Source organism: Phyllopteryx taeniolatus, chromosome 11 (genome assembly GCF_024500385.1).
Source record: "Phyllopteryx taeniolatus isolate TA_2022b chromosome 11, UOR_Ptae_1.2, whole genome shotgun sequence".
NCBI lineage: Eukaryota > Metazoa > Chordata > Actinopteri > Syngnathiformes > Syngnathidae > Phyllopteryx > Phyllopteryx taeniolatus.
The window spans coordinates 409,539-427,270 of record NC_084512.1 but is presented as its reverse complement, the minus strand read 5'-3'; the positions used below and the strand labels follow the sequence as shown (position 1 = coordinate 427,270).

Here is a 17,732-nt window from a genome sequence, read left to right as displayed (position 1 = left end):
GGAATGCAATGAGTACAGAGTAGGAAAGTATAGGACATGGGTAGTTAACCTAACCGTGCGATTGGAGTGTGGTGGGAGTGGCTAATACCAGTAAATACCCGTAGAAACGGAGTGCAAGTTAGTCAGGAGTGGGCCGACACCAATCAACAAGTCCCATGGGCATGTCTATGAATACATGCTAGTGAATCAACACAGTCACATGTGCACAATAATCATCAGAAGTGTCCTGGAGTTGATGTGCAGGCTCAATAGGGATGGAGGCCTGCGCCTCTGGAAGACTACAATAAGGCAAAAAACTAATTTTCTTCACGCAGAAAAACATTTATTTACACCGCTCAAGTCTATGTTAATGTACAAATTTAAGATTAAAATTTGCCTCATTTCTTTGCGTCATTGCAACATTTAGATAATTGTAACAGAGTAAAAGTACCGTGACTTATTAACAGCGGAAGTGTCAAGTTTTTTTCTGGTCTCGTCAACTCCTGTGACTTCGAGCGCACAGGCGGAACCTCAGGCCGCATATTAGTCTGCCGCGGAGTAATATTCACAATTACATTTGTGTGTTGATGGTGGCTGTGTGGAATTGCTCTCGCTGCCAGCGTTCAAGGAGTACAAATCAGCCGATGACGTCAGTGACAGTACCTGGCTGCAACCCACCCAAAATGGCTCTGCGACCCACTTTTGGGTCCTGACCCACCAGTCGAGAATCACTGCACTATACAAATTTTAGTGTCAAATCTAATGTGAAACCATATAATATACTGTATCCACCAACCATAGACAGAACATTAGGCTGAAGGTTCTGTGAGGAGAATACGCATCGCTTTATTGAAAAGAATAATGACAAACGCTTGGAAAAGGGTTACCACTATCACACAAAAGTATTTACAGGATGAGTATTCATTGTGGTTACATTTGAAAGTCACGCAGGTGTCACATTTTCTTGATGTTGGCTGCAGGTAGGGTTGATTTGTCCAAATCATCAAAATAAGGGTGAGTCATGGCCTCCCGTGCAGAGATCCTTTTGGCAGGATTGTAGGCCAACATTTTCTGAAAATGAGGAGAAAACATGACTGTCTGTGGCACACGCACGCACCCTCGACTACAAACCCACGTTGGCTTTATTGCTTTCCGAAACAATGAACCAGTCTGCGACAACTGGCTTAGAATGTTCACTGCTTTGAAGCATTTGATATCCTCAGAGCTACAGCAACTGGCTACATGTGCACTGCATTGGAAGGGAAATATTGACAAAGACAGGTGGGAGGCAGATTGTCTGTTCACTAAAGTAAAAGACAGACCTGTTTGTCGTGTGCGGAGCAACGTGGCTGTAACAAAGAATATAAGAATTTAACTAATGTTTTTTTAAATGCCCTTTATCAACTCTTGGGCAGGGACTGTTAATTTGTAGTTTGGATTTTTCTTGAAGGACATTATATTTTTTTTAGGTTGTTTTGTTGTCGGCCTTTAAAAAAGATTTACATTAAAAAAATTTTTACAAAAATGGTAGTTGGAGATAAATAGAAGCTGGAGAGACAGAAGAATTCATGTTGTCTATTTAAATACAAAAACAAATACCACTGATGTCTTTTATCGCAAATTTGCTTTCTCGTGTTTATGATATTAAACTTTGTTTACACCAGATTCAGTGTTTAAGCAAAAATTAAGTTTGCTGTCATATGATAAACTTTAACGCTACATTTCTGGAGAGAAGGGAAACATTCACATCACAGTGATTTTTTATTAAATATTGAGTTTGGTCCGCGACGTCCCAATTTTTTATTTTGGCCCACTGTGAATTTGAGTTTGACACCCCTCACTTAAGGATCTCACTTTCATCTCATATGAACCAGTAGTGATAAAACTTTGTCAAGCCTGTGTCATTACATTCTTCTGGAGTTAAAGTTAAAACAAACTTATTATTACTATTAAACTATTAAACTAACTATTAAAATCAATTCAATCTCAACTTATGTAGCGCCAATGCACAACAGGTTTTCAAAACAGTTTCCATCTGCAGTAGAATAAAGTCAGAAAAACAAGATTTGGGTTGCCGCACAACGAGCGACACGGCCGAACGCAGCTGAACTGTCATGCGGTGTGCGTGGTTTGGCAAAGGTTTCCATGAGTGGTCTTTCTTCCCCTGGTTTTTTCGCGATTCAAAAATTTAATCGCTAAGGCACACTGTCCCAGCGTAAAGCCCATCAAAATGCCCATAAGCTTTCACTCATGCTGAAAATATGTGATGCAATATGATGTAATATTGTCTCTATGGTGTCTCAGTAGACGTGAAATAGGAATTAAAGTCATCCACGCATTCTTAAGTTCCAGACATTTTTCTGCCGAGAGGACTGAAATCAGATCATTCGAATTTCTCAACCTTAGCTGTGTCACTAGGGAAGATCTCCACCTTCCCTTTCTGCTCCCAAGCCACCGTGCTCTCACAACTGGGTCTCCTACACGGACCAAACACCAACCAAACAGAGGAAAGGGGGGAGCCTTAGCCAATTATGGATAAAGCGGATACGAAACCGGGTCAAACAGACACACGTATGACAAAACCAAGGTTGTTTTTCAAAATGAAATTGATACTTTTGCTAAGTCCATGTAAGAGAGTCACACTCTATGGGGGTCTAAAAAGCCAAATTACGGGATTTAAGTGAGTGAGACACCTAACGGCTGCCACACTGCACCAAGCTATATAAACAACATATAAAGCAGCAAAAATGTGTTTTACATCAATACTTAACCAAATTTCTAATGTATAAAGTGCCTGTGGATGAAAAAGTGACGCTTGTGACCAAACTGTACGCAAATGGTACATACCGAGCTGGGTACATTCAAATGAATGGAGTCAGCGAGACTCCTTTAAAATATCCACTCTCGCCCACGCCCTCGTCTTTGCAAGCACATCCCACGTCTCTCTGTCCCCAACTATTACTACTAACCAATCCCCCCGGGCCCCCGCAGAGATTTTGTTTGATTTTAACAAAGAATTCTGAAAGACTCTGAAGAGTACAAAAAGGCAAAAATAAAAAAAGAATTTCAGTTAGTTTGCTCTGTGACATTAATCCCCAACATCGCTCTGTCGGGTAATACAGTTAACATTCACATCCGTAAACTAATTAGATAACTGTAGGCGGGTTTCCTAATACAAAATGTACTAGCGGATCAGCTCGTCGCCGGTGTTACGTGTGCTTCGCGGTTCCGCTGGGACCACCACCAGGGCCACGACCCGCAGCACCTCAACGAGAAAATACAAAAGACCAGTGAAACAAACGACACTGGCTGATCTGATAACCAAAAATGTTGCTTAAACATAAGAGTAGCAATAGAGGATGTCTGCTCCAGAGGCGGGTAGAGTAGCAAAATATTGTACTCAAGTAAGAGTATTTACTTGACAATAACGTAAGTCAAGTAAAAGTAAAAAGTAATCCCAAAAGAAATACTTGAATAAGACTAAAAAGTACACAGTGAAAGAATGACTCAAGTACTGAGCAGAGCGCACACAAAAAATAAATAAATAAATAAAACATTGCAATTTACCGCACAGTGTTTTCTCAAGTTATAAGTGAGCTAAAATATCCACGTTTGTGCAGACAGTGCCAGACGAATACTACAATACATGAAAGCTGTTGTTCTTGTTCATCTAACTGTAAACAAGAGGAATGCGCCATCTTTTCCTTTCAGCTTGTCCCGTTCGGGGGGGCGCCGCAGCGTGTCGTCCTTTTCCAAGCCTATCTCCCGCATCCTCCTCTCTAACACCAACTGCCCTCATGTCTTCCCTCACGACATCTTTGGTCTTCCTCTAGCTCTCTTGCCTGGCAGCTCCATTCTCATCATCCTTCTACCAATATACTCACTCTCACTCCTCTGGACGTCTCCAAACCATCGAAGTCTGCTCTCTCTAACTTTGTCTCCAAAACATTAACCTTGGCTGTCCCTCTGATGAGCTCATTTCAATTTTAATCCAACCTGGTCACTCCTAGAGCGAACCTCCTTGGACCAGTTTCTTCACTTCCTTACTACACTCACCATTGCTCTGGACTGTTGACCCCAAGTATTTGAAGTTGTCCACCCTCTCTCTTCTCCCTGTAGCCTCATTCTTCCCCTCATCCCCTCTCATTCTTGCACATATATTCTGTTAAATTTTGGCTAATCTTCATTCCTCTCCTTTCCAGTGCATGCCTCCATCTTTCTAACTGTTCCTCCACCTGCTCCCTGCTTTCAATGCAAATCACTGTCATCTGCAAACATCATGGTCCAACAGGGATTCCAGTCTAACCTCATCTGTCAGCCTATTTATCACCACTGCAAACAGGAAAGGGCTGATCCCTGATGCAGTACCACCTCCACCTTAAACTCTTCTGTCAGACCTACACCACACCTCATCACTGTTCTGCTGCCCTCATAATGTCCTATATTATTCTAACATAGTTCTCTGTCACTCCAGACTTCCACATGCAGTACCACAGTTCCTCTATGGGGACTCTGTCATACGATTTATCTAGATCCACAAAGACACTATGTAGCTCCTTCTGACCTTTTCTGTACTTTTCCATCAACATCCTCAAGGCAAATAACACATCTGTGGTACTCTTTCGAGGCATGAAACCATACTGTTGCTTGCAAATACTCACTTCTGTCCTGAGTCTAGCCTCCACTACTCTTTCCCATAACTTCATTGTGTGGCTCATCAACCTTATTCTTCTATAGTTCCCACAACTCTGCATATCACCCTTGGGCACCAGCACACTTTTCTTCCATTCCTCAGGCATCTTCTCACCCGCTACAATTATGTTGAACAAGCTGGTCAAAACCTCCACGCCCATCTCTCCGCAGGGATGTCATCAGGACCAACTGCCTTTCTATTTTTCATCCTCTTTAATGCCTTTCTAACTTTCCCCTTATTAATCATTGCCACATCCTGGTCCACCACACTTAGCTCCTCTACTCTCCCTTCTCTCTCATTTTCCTCATTCATCAACTCCTCAAAGTATTCTTTCCAACTCTTCAGCACACGACTGGCAACAGTCAACACATTCCCATCTCTATCCTTAACCACCTCAACCTGCTGCACATCCTTCCCATCTCTAGCCCTCTGTCTAACCAACCTGTATAGATCCTTTTCTCCTTCTTTAGTGTCCAAACTGGCATACATGTCATCATATGCCTCTTGTTTGGCCTTTGCCACCTCTACCTTTGCACTACGTCGCATATCAGTGCATTGCTTTCTCCTCTCCTCGGTCCTCTCAGTGTACCACTTCTTCGCTAACCTCTGTCCTTTTAAGGTTTCCAGAACTATTTTATCCAGCTCCTTCCAGAATTTATCTTTCACCTCTAGGTCACATCCTACCTGTGGGGCATAGTCGCAAATCACATTATACATAACACCTTCAATTTCAAGTTTCAGCCTCATCACTCGATCTGATACTCTTTTCACCTCATTCTTACCCAACTCTTCTTTATAAAATAATTTAAACCCTGGCCCTAAACTTCCAACCAGGTTCGACCGCATTGCGCAGTGTTCCGCAAGACTTAGTGTAAATCGAACAATTAGGATTATTTAAAAAAAATACTTTTTTTTTTATTTTTTTTTTATAAATACTATGAGATTTGTGTACATCCAAAGAGTTATACTCAAGATACTGAAGCCCCAGTTGCTCCTGATGCTGCATCATCAGTAGGTGAATGAGGAAACAGTGTTAAAGCACTGAGTACCTTGAAGGTAGAAAAGTGCTAGACAAGTGAAAGCCCATTTACCAAATATATAAAATATTATAGACGTAAACATGAACAAAGCCTAAACACCAGCTATTGTCATCATTGGTAGCTATCGAGTGACATGTGTTAAACAAAAGACATTGCAGACATTTATGAGTGATTTGTCACAGTCCCCTTCACCACGGCGCAAAGTTGGTTGAAAGTGAAAATAGAAAAGGAAAATCCGGGGAACAATTATCCGGGGGGGGGGTCCTCTCATGCACCCGCACACAAACACACTGTATATACTATATACATATATATATATTTTTTTAAATTACAAAAATAAAATAAAAAATGCATTGCGTAAATGAACAATATAAGTTCAACTCACGTTAACTACGTTCGTAAGTACGTAGCAAATTCATAGAAATGTGATAGCAAAATACCTGGTAATCTTTAATTTGACTGCTTTGTTTTAACCAGCTGTGCGTGCTTCTTTCCGTTGACATGATCAAGCAAGCGTGTATGAAGGTCACGATTACAGACAGTCAAAGTCAACAGTACTACGTTATCCGCCACCGCCCAGAAATATTTTATTCAAGATGGATGTTTTGCACTTTAATGCCAGAAAGGAAGTAGGGGTTTCTCAATTTTAAAAAAAATTCTCTGTCATTTGTACTTCGATGACAAAAATAAGTGTAAAAAAAGCAGTGTCGATCATTTGCAACACTGTTCCAACGATTATTATTAAATAGTCACATTTATTCATGTATCTATGTAATTTTCCCGCACCTAACCCTCCATAATTGACACATCGAGCAAATTTAAAAAATCTGTGCAAGCAGCTTGCCAGTCCTGCCGCAACAAGGTGGTTTAGTAAACTCAATTTATCATGAAACTTACTGCACATTCTTCGGTTTAAAAAGAAAATATAAACCTGAATTTCTGGACATACATATAGGATTTTGAACCAAAATATACTTATTTTTTATATCTATATATAACTTTATTTTTTTTTTTTTTAGAATCAACAATGTTATGGGGTTTATCCATTACTGTTGTCATGTTCAATTTGCAGGTAGGTCTAGGTAAATATTTCTCTGAAGAATCAAAGCTCCTGATAAATGAATAAATAATCTTACCGCCAGCAGGTCCAAACCATTCTTATCCAGGTTTTTCACCATTGATGAAAGGTTGCCAGGCTTCCATTTTGGAAAAGTGCTTTTGTAGTCAGGAAGGCTTTCTACATCAGGCCAAACAACATTATCTGGCGTTCCCAATGTCCTAAAAAAGAGATATTAAAAGGAAATTGGAAAATGAGGCTAACAAAAACTACCCTTACAATTAAATCAATGCCTTTCATAAAATGCATGCTTAGATATTTTAAGTCAATTTGATTTTGAACAATGTTTTTTCCTCAACATTTCAATGTATAGCAATAAATTCATGAACCAAAAAGGACAAACTTACAGTAGTTTATATTACAATTCTTACAATTTAACCAGTTTACAAAAAATTCAAATTGTTCTGTGTGGAGCTTTGAATTTCAACCACAAAATAAACACTACCTGAAGATTCTAAACAACTGGTCTATTTCAGAGTCTCCTTGGAACAGTGGCTTCTTGGTGGCGAGTTCAGCAAAGATGGTGCCAGTGCTCCAAACATCAACAGGAGTTGAATATCGGGGCGAACCCAGGAGAACCTCGGGAGCTCGATACCAGAGGGTTACAACCTGGAAAGACAAGGATTGCATTTATCTCAGTGGTCACTTGATACAATGTCTGTTAGTTATTCTGAATTTAAGGTAGAATTTACTTTTATATGTGACCTATCAAAATATATTTTAATGTCTGTCGTTGTGAACATGAAGACCACAGTTGACGCTATTTGTATTCTTTTTTTTTTTTTTTTAAGAATTCTAAGAGTTGCTTAGATTGGTCGTATAAGTCACGAAATACAACACCGTGTCCAAACTGGCAACAGTGAAGACAAGTCATTACTCCCTTTTGCTTGCACTGGCGACACACATGCTCATCAAAATAAAAGCGCCGCATACTTTTCATACATTTTATTTTGACTTCATAAATACAGCGAGGCCCGGTCAGAGACTTTGGAGAGGCTGGATGTGGCCCACAGGCCGTACTTTGCTCAGAAGTGCTTAAGTCTTCAGGTCGGGGAACAAAAAAAAGCACGAGACTGTGGCATAACAGATCATCATTGATCCATGGACGGAGCACTCTCCATGGTTCGGCACAGACTTGGTCTGCGGATTGGTGCAAGAGTATGAGCGTACAGTGTGGAGTCACCTCCAAACCTCTCTGCTCATGTCCTGGAAGCATAAAAGCATGAAAAGATCCCACAGCCCTACAACAACAACAACAACAACTAGCTAACAGTAAATATGAGAAAATGTCTACGCAAATGTCTACGCGTCTACACGTACACGCGCGTATATACATATACACGCGTCTACATACGTCTACACACGTCTATATACGTATACACACACACACACACACGTCTATATATTTTGGCTGCCACAATTCAATTAGCCTGATTGTCGGTGACTTAACTTTTAAAATGCAGACACTTCTGCATATGAAAAGTGCTTCATTTGCAGCAGTGCCCACAACCCAGTCAGCCAGCCACCAGGGGGCGAACGGATGGTTAAGGTTTCATTAAGGGCTCTGCTGCCAACTTCAAAATAAAAGCCTAAAAATGGAATTGATGTCCAATGCAGTAATATATGAAGCTTTTATTCTGAAGTTGGACCTCTCAGCACATTGGCAGAGAGGTGGCATGTCACAGCTTACCATAAGTCATTATTTACAATCGTTGTAGCGGCTGCCTTGACTTCAACTTTTTGGCTGGCCTGACCGCAGTGAAAAACTTTTAAGTAAATAGAGAGGAAAATCACAACTTCTGAGTTCTTTGCAGTTTGTGACCATGCACGACTAACCAATGGCCAAGCAGAACAACGTATACATCGTCTTTGACAATTCACTATATTGACAGGGATTTTCAAATGAAGTAAGTGCTTGCAGCCTAATGCCTTCTATGCATAAACTGTATTTGCTTCCATTAAGTTGAAACTCATGACTCCACTTTGTAATAGCACATTTATTCAGTTCCCCCTTTCTAATGTATAATTTCTTAGGTATTTATTTTTTTTATTATCCATCACTTAAGATTAATTTAGAAATGAAAACTGTTACATAGTTTGTTCAAAAGTAGTGCAATAAAAAAAATTATTATTATAAATTTTCCCTAACATGAGGAATAATCACGATTACAATATTGATAAAAAAAAATCATGACTATTATTTTGGCCATAATCATACAGCACTAGTCAGTTGCCAACTGTAGTTTGTTTGAGATTGTCCAATTCCTTCAAGTTCATTCGTGTCATTCAATGTGTGGGTGGCTTTATGGAATTAATCTCAAGGAAGCCTAAATTTAAATTTATTCTCACCTCATGGGTATAAACCCTGACAGGAACACCAAAGGCCCGAGCAAGTCCAAAGTCAGCAAGTTTGATAACTCCCTTGTTGTCAATCAAAAGGTTCTGGGGCTTCAGGTCACGATGGAGGACTCGTCGACAATGACAGAAATATATACCCTCTAAGATCTGGTAAATGTAGCTCTAAAGAGGGGGTGAGAAGAAGAATATGAAAAGGTATGTGATGGTATGAAAATAAATGAACAGAAACAGAGCAAAGCAGTAATGATAAGAACACGCATAAAGTATACAATTTCTGGTCTCAATGTCTCTCCAATCAAAAAACAAAAATAAAGCACACGGGGAAAAATCTTATGAGATTCAAATTTTGCTGGGTTAAACAACCTTAAGAGGGGGAAAAAATTATGCAGTGTGTTTATTATTGTGGTTGTATTTTGTAGTAGTGCGGAAATAGTGCATAGCATCACACGAAGGGCCATGCGTTAAGGGTAGCACAGATGGAGCAAATTTTAATTATTATTATTATTATTATGATTTTTGTTTTTGTTTTGTTTTTTTTAAGAGTGGGAGGTGGGTCACCCACACCCCGTCAATGATTGGGTTACGATCGTGACATTCTGTCACCCATCAACCCCAAATACAAGTATAATTTACAGATTTTGTGGCTAATATGGCCACATCCAACATGTCGAACGCACTGACGTATCGCAGCAGGGTCAATAGGCACTGTCTATTTACGAGACTTTACACTGCTCTGATCGGCCGATAATCAGCATTTCATGCTGATAGGATTCAATGTCATAATTCACCGATGATGGGCTCTGCAAAAGACATTTTACTCCGCATCGCGATAGTGTACAGTATATTTTAAAACTTTACACCGATTTTATCGGCCTTATCGGTATTGGCCGATAATTAGCATTTTATGCTGATCGGCTTTAATGTCCTAATTCGCCTCATTGATCGGCTCCGCAAAAGACATTTACTCCACGTCGCCATCGTGCACAGTATATTTGAATTCAAAAGCTAGTTTATTTTTTAGCCTTGTCGCATGTTTTTGGCATAGTCCTGTAAATATCTGACGGCCAATGAAGTTATTTAAAATTTATTAAAATTATTTAATTTTTTTTAATTTTTTTAAACGTCGGCTGTGTGGAACAGACAACACGTCATTCCTCCATCTTGTGATCGGATCGGTGATCGGTTAACGTTTTTTTTTTTTTTTAAATTCGCTGATCGGTGATTGGCCCCAAAAATCCTGATCGTGTAAAGACTAATGCAAACACGAGTTTATTTTCAGTCTTGTCGTGTCTTTTGATGTAGTACTGTAAATATCTAACCATCAATAAAGTTATTAAAAAAAAAAAAAATTATATATATATATATATATATATTTTTTTTTTAAAAAAGGTGCTGGCAGTGTGGGACATACAACACATTTGGTCTTCATCAATTGCACTATGTCAGACGACTGCAATAAAATATTGTATTCCGATACCGCAGCATCCCGTTTTTTACGATCAGTGGGCTTTGTCTTGTCAATTCAAACGCGACCATATACACTCGTTACTAGGCTTTACAAGATCAGGATTTTTGGGGCTGATCATCAAGTTAAAAAAAAAAAAAAAAAACGATAACAGATCACCGATCCGATCACATGATGGAGGAATGTGTCTAAATGACCTGTTAATTTACTGTATATACTTGTATACTTAATTACTCAAAAAATTATATTTACAATAAATGTATCTTTGTTCCTCTATTTATGCCAGTGAGGCATAGTCTTCTATTAGATGGCAATAAATACATACAGTAATTAATGTATCCACTTTTTGTGACATTGCTTGTTGGTGTGCCGTGAGATTTTTCAATTGTAAAATATGTTCCTTGGCTCCATAAAGGAAATCACTGCTCCAGTCAGATCGTGTATTCTAATCAGTCAGGTCAAACAAACATTACATGACAGAAATAATGTGTGCTAACTTACCGTAATTAAATTACTTCACCCACACCGAAACTTTAGAGCATGATTTGACGGAACGGCGGCATGTTTAAGTACAACCATTTGTGCTACCACTAGCTTGTAGGCTACATAAGGTTTTGTTCCCTGCTTGCAAGCCGTATCGTATTAGAAATATGTGAACATACCTCAAGCAAGCCTTAAACGACCGTCCTCTCCTGTCCTGAGCACCGGTGACCACCAACACACGTTTTCCCCCATTTTGTTCTTACAAACACACGGCGCGATCCATTATTGTTGTCGTCGCCATGCTAACGAGTGTATTCGGTCGCGTTTGAGTTGACACGATGAAGCCCAGTGATCGTAAAAAATGGGACGCGGTGGTATCGGAATACCAGATTTTATCTTTCAGTCAATCCTGAAAGAGCAAATTTGTCTTGTGGTTTGATCTCCCCCTGCCTGCGTGGGGTTTCTTCGGGCACTCCGGTTTCCTCCCACATTCCAAAAGCATGCATGGTAGGTTAATTGAAGTCTCTAAATTGCCCCTAGGTGTATATGCGAGTGCAAATGGTTGTTTGTTTCTATGTGCCCTGCGATTGGCTGGAAACCAGTTCAGGATGTACCCCGCCTCCAGAAAATGGATGGATGGATAACTTTATTGGCCAGATATTTACAGGACTGTGAGAAGGCTAAAAACAAACTAGCTTTTGGATTCAAATATACTGTGCACAATGGAGAAGTCTTTTGCGGAGCCGATCAATGACATCATTGATCGGATCGGCTAATTATGACAAAGCCGATCAGCATAAAATGTCAATTATCGGCAGATACCGATAAGGCCAATAAAATCGGTGTAAAGTCTACTCGTTACCATGGCGATAACAATAATGGATCGCGCCATGTGTTTATAACAAAATGGGGGGGAAAAACACGTGTTGGTGGTCACCGGTGCTCGGGAGAGGACGTTCGTTTAAGGCTTGCTTGAGGTATGTTTATGTACTTTTAATACTCTACCACTCGCAAGCAAACAACTAAACGTTATGTAGCCTACGAAGCTAGTCCTAGCACTAACGGTTGTAAGCTAACATGCAGGCGATCTGTCTACTCATGCTCTAAAGTTTTTGTTTGTGTAAAGTAATTACAGTAAAGTAATTTAATTACAGTAAGTTAGCACACACTATTTCTGTCATGTAATGTTGGTTTTAAACCTTTATTGAGTGAAGGCACATATTTTACAATTGAAAACTCTCACAGTACACCAACAAACAAAAATGTCATCAAACTTCCTGCCATCTAATAGAAAACCATTTGTTCTGTCTGTCACTATGCCTCACTGGCATGAAACATGAACAAATAAATTATTTATTGTAAATATAATTTTTTTTTAGCAATTAAGTTCACAAGTATAGACAATAAATGAACAAGTCAATGAAATAGACACATTGCTCTATCTAGTGATCGGATATCGTTTTTTTTTTTTTTTTTAACTCGCTGATCAACCCCAAAAATCCTGATCATGTAAAGCAAGGGTGGGCAAACGTTTTGTCTCACGGGCCACATTGACTTAAAATTTGACATGCCGGCCAAGCCTTACATATTTATATAAAAAAAAAAACATTGTAGTGTTAATACTTAGATTTACTTTTAATGGGAAGAGTGTTTTGTTGATCACCTTTTTTTTGCCAGTGCATCAAAGTCTGGTGTTAGTTTTGTTGTGGAAATTCTCAGAACACATTTGAGGTGTTCATCACTCAGCTGGGATCTGTCGGATGTTTTGTTGGTGTTCGTCACGCTAATAGTCTGTTCACACACATATGTAGAGCCACCGCCAGCATCCTCTGTGCCATCTTCTGGATTTTTGGCAATTTGTCTAAGCTTAATGAAGCATAAAACTCATGCACTTTGAGAGTTGAACTTCTCTTTTAAGACGGTATCAAATTGGAGATCAATCAGTTCCATCTGCAGCTCCCGTGGTGCTGTTTCAGGATCTTGTGTGACTGAATCTGGGATAGTAGTTTGTCAGATAAAGGTGTTTTGTTGAGCCTGAAAGCTTGATTTCAACCGCTGAGCCGTAGCCATCATTTCCTGCGTTGATTGGCTGTTAGCATAATCAGAATGCTTGCTAGAAAAGTAAAAGCTGATGTTATATCCCTCTAAAAGCGCAATGGTTTCTTAAATTAGACAAACAGCCTTTGACCAGACTTCAGTCAAAAAGTATTTAGTAGTCCATTCTATATTAAACACTAGGCACTTACTGCCGACTTTTCTTTGCTTTGGCTCACTCATGGTTGAAGAAGGGTTCAGAGCAGTTGCAGAGTAAAAACAGAACATCCAAAGTCAATTCAATATATCACTGTACCTACTGCGCTACCTGGTGTAACGACTGGGCATTACAGCACAACCTGGTGGACCCACCGGGCATTACAGCACAACCTGGTGGACCCACCGGGCATTACAGCACAACCTGGTGGACCCACCGGGCATTACAGCACAACCTGGTGGACCCACCCGGCATTACAGCACAACCTGGTGGCACCACCGGGCATTACAGCACAACCTGGTGGCACCACCGGGCATTACAGCACAACCTGGTGGCACCACCGGGCATTACAGCACAACCTGGTGGCACCACCGGGCATTACAGCACAACCAGGTGGCACCACCGGGCATTACAGCACAACCAGGTGGCACCACCGGGCATTACAGCACAACCGGGCATTACAGCACAACCTGGTGGCACCACCGGGCATTACAGCACAACCTGGTGGCACCACCAGGCATTACAGCACAACGTCAAATAAATGCAGTTATGATATTCATATGATTTTGGGCGATTCTGTACCAATCTTTGGCGGATTGAAATGGTCAACGGGCCGGATGTTGTCCGCGGACCGTAAGTTGTCCACCCCTGGTGTAAAGCCTACCATTTACAGCGGCTCTAATAAGTATTTTAACACGTCACCATTTTTCTCACTAAATCTCTTTCTGCAGGTTCTAGTGCTATTGACATGACATTTTCAGATGTTGGCAACAACCCAAGTAATCCATACATACAAATAAAGTAGAACAAAAAAAGATCAGAAATTAAGGTGTGTAAAAATGTGAAATGACAGAGGGAAAAAGTATTGAACACAGAGGTGCAAAAAAGCCATGGAAAGCTAAGACAACACCTAAAATCTATCAATAATCAAACAGCAATCCAGTCAGTGCAAATTAATATCAGCTGGTTCTGTCCTAATTGATGCCCGACAAAAAGGTTTCATTGCCAAGGTGTGAGCCAAGACACATCTCGATGGGTAAGAGCAAAGAGGTGTCTCAAGACCACCCCAAACTAACCGTTACAAAACATAACGATGGCATTGGTTACAGGCGCTTATCTAAGTTTATGAAAGTTCCACTGAGTACGGTGGGGCCATATTACGCAAGTGGAAAGCCAATCATACCACCATAAATTTGCCTCGATCAAGTGCTCCTCGCAAGATTTCTGACAGAGGAGTGCAAAGAAAAATCAGAAGAGTTGTCCAAGAGCCAAGGACTACCTGTGGAGAACTTCTAAAAGATCTGGAATTACCAGGTACTGTTGTCACAAGGAAAACTGAGTAATGCACTCCACCGCCATGGCCTGTATGCATGCTCACCACACAAGATCCCATTGCTGAGAAAAAAAAAAAAGCATGTCAAACGCCATTTAAAGTTTGCTGAACAACATTTGGACAAGCCAGTAAAATACTGGGAGAATATAGTCTGGTCGGAGGAGAGCAACATTTAACTGTTTGGTTGCAATAATGCACACCACGTTTGGAGGAGAAATGTCACTACACATCACCTTAAAAACACAACACCAACTGAAGTTCGGAGGTGGGAGCATGATGGTGTGGCGCTGCTTTTTAGCAAACGGTACTGATAAACTTCACATTATTGAAGGAAGGACGGGCAAATCTACAGACATTCTTGACAAAAATCTTCTATGATCTATGAGAAGAGCAGCAGGAGAATGATCCAAAACATATAGTCAAGGAAACCAAACTGTTTTTACAGAAAAAAAATAAATAAATTAAAAAAAGACATTTCTGTTCGACAGTCATAATAAAAAAAAAAAGACACCCTTCCACAACCTCAACCAATCACACTCCAAACTCCAATACGGCCAAGGCCAGAGCTGTCAAAGGGCACCAGAAACAAAATTGTAGACCTGCACCAGGTTGGGAAGACTGAACCTGCAATAGGTAAGGAGCTTGGTGTGAAGAAATCAACTGTGGGAGCAATTATTAGAAAATTGAAGTCATACAAGACCACTGATAATCTCCCTCAATCTCGGGCTCCACGCAAGATCTCACCCCGTGGGGTAGAAATGATCACAAGAATGGTGAGCAAAAATCCCAGAACCACACGGGGTGCAGACAGCTGGGACCAAAGTAACAAAGGCTACCATCACTAACACATTACGCCGCCAGGGACTCAAATCCTGCAGTACCAGACGTGTCTCCCTGCTTAAACCAATACATGTCCAGGCCCACCCTAAGTTTGCTAGAGAGCATTTGAATGACCCAGAAGAGGATTGGGAGAATGTCATATGGTCAGATGAAACCAAAATAGAACGTTTTGGTAAAAACTCAACTTGTCGTTTGGAGGCGAAAGAAAGCGGAGTTGCATCCAAAGAACACCATACTAGTGTGAAGCATGTGGGTGGAAACATCATGCAAAAGGACCAGGGGCCTCATGTACAAAGACTTGCGTGGATTTCCTACTAAAACATGGCATATGCTCAAATCCAGAAAACGTCGTACGCACAAAAATATTCAGATGTATTAAACTCTGCATACTCATGAATCCAAGCACATTTCCTTCGTACATTCCAATCAACGTGGAAATGAGTGGACATGTTGGAGTAGCCGACTCTGTCCACGCCCACATTTGAATATGCAAATTACATTTAAATGAACCCTGCACCTGAGATGCTGATCTCTGCTTGATCAGAAAAAAGGAAAATGAGCAAGGTAATGAAGAAAAATATTTTTTCTGAATGTGAAGTTGCTCAATGAAGTGGAGGCACGCAAGAAAATCCTCTTTGGCTTGCTGTCCTCCGCCGTTAACAACACGCAAAAGAGGAGTGAATGGGACAGCGCGCGTGCGGCTGTCAATGCTGCGGGTTCGGAACAACGCGCACACGCTGAACTAAAAAAAGAAGTGGTCAGGCATTAAGGTGGATGTGAAGCGGAGGACAGCTAGCTGCCCACCGCCAAAGTGTGGCCAAAAAAAGGCAGAAGAACCAGCGCAGAGAGCCTCACCCCGTTCGAGGAGAGAATCGCTGCGATCATGGGTGACGCTGCTCTCTCAGGGGTAATGGGAGGGCATGTGGGTGACTATGATCACCCCACAAGGTTAATACCACGTATTTTTTAGAACTCATAACAAATGTGTTCATACAGTAACCTACACTCAGCCCTGTGAGATAAAGGTCCATGCATAAATGTGTGTGTGGTATTTGTCATAAATCTTTTGAAATCACATCAGCATATCAAAGAGGATATCAAAAACTTTTACTCTTTTTTTATTACTCAATTTATTATTTTAATACACAGGAGAGAACACGCAAACTGACAAAAAAAATCACGTTTTATTTTTAGGAGAAGAGGGGTAAATGTCAATTTAAACATTGTAACCATGTGCAACCGATGCACGTGTTTCAAATGAAGTAAATTCAAAAGGACTTTTTTTTTTTTTTTTCCAGTGCATGTGCTGGAGTCACGAAGCAATTGGGGCAATAGATAAATGCCAATAATGATCGCCTTGATCAATTAATAGTTGTCCTCACAAATATCAGTGGTTCATTAAATACACTGGTTAAATGAATTCTCAGTCATTGCCTCAATTGCATTGTTGAAATCAAATGTTGCCAGGCATGAATTGTTCATCAGTGCTAATTATTAATGTGTCTCTGATGTGCAGATTTATGAGAACAGTTTCCCCAGCATCACCTCTAAGTGTCGCCAAAGCACCAAAAGCTGCAGCCACGCAGTTGGCGGGTCACTCTTGATACAGCTGAACTTTACCATGAAAAAGAACGGACGCACCTTTTTGTACATGAGGCCCCTGGACAACTAATCTGGGTAAAGGAAAGAATGAATGGGACCATGTATCGTGAGATTTTCCTTCCATCAGCAAGGCCATTGAAGATGAAACATGGCTGGGTTTTTCAGCAAGACAATGATCCCAAACACCCCACGGGCAACAAAGGAGTGGCTTGGTAAGAAGCATTTCAAGGTCCTGGAGTGGCCTAGACAGTCTCCAGATCTCAACCCCATAGAAAATCTTTGGAGGGAGTTGAAAGTTTGTGTTGCCCAGCAACAGCCCGAAAACATCACTGCTCTAGGAGATCTGCATGGAGGAATGGACCAAAATACCAGCAACAGTGTGTGAAAACCTTGTGAAGACTTACGGCTTCTTTATACTCACGCTAGAAAGGGGAGGGGGAAAAAAACAACAACATTGTCCTAGGCTCTCAATAGGTAGCCCCAGAACTGTTAAGACCTTTTTTTCAGAGCGCAGTTTGCCATCAACCATCTCTTTTGTTGTATATGTTCTGCTGCGGTGGATTGGTGCAGC

General features: G+C 40.7%; 1 protein-coding gene across 2 annotated transcripts in view; it reads right to left on the bottom strand.

Annotated features, from left to right (window-relative positions):
* Positions 1-800: 800 nt before the first annotated feature.
* cdk1 (cyclin dependent kinase 1) overlaps positions 801-17,732 on the bottom strand; it is a 29,535-nt gene continuing 12,603 nt past the window's right edge. For both annotated transcript variants that reach the window (XM_061790246.1, XM_061790247.1), the window contains exons 5-8: positions 9,179-9,349; positions 7,275-7,438; positions 6,849-6,990; positions 801-1,050 (exon numbers count right to left, since the gene is read on the bottom strand). In XM_061790246.1, coding sequence (XP_061646230.1) covers positions 934-1,050; positions 6,849-6,990; positions 7,275-7,438; positions 9,179-9,349 — 594 coding nt within the window. In that variant the 3' untranslated portion in view covers positions 801-933. The remainder of the gene's footprint in view (positions 1,051-6,848; positions 6,991-7,274; positions 7,439-9,178; positions 9,350-17,732) is intronic.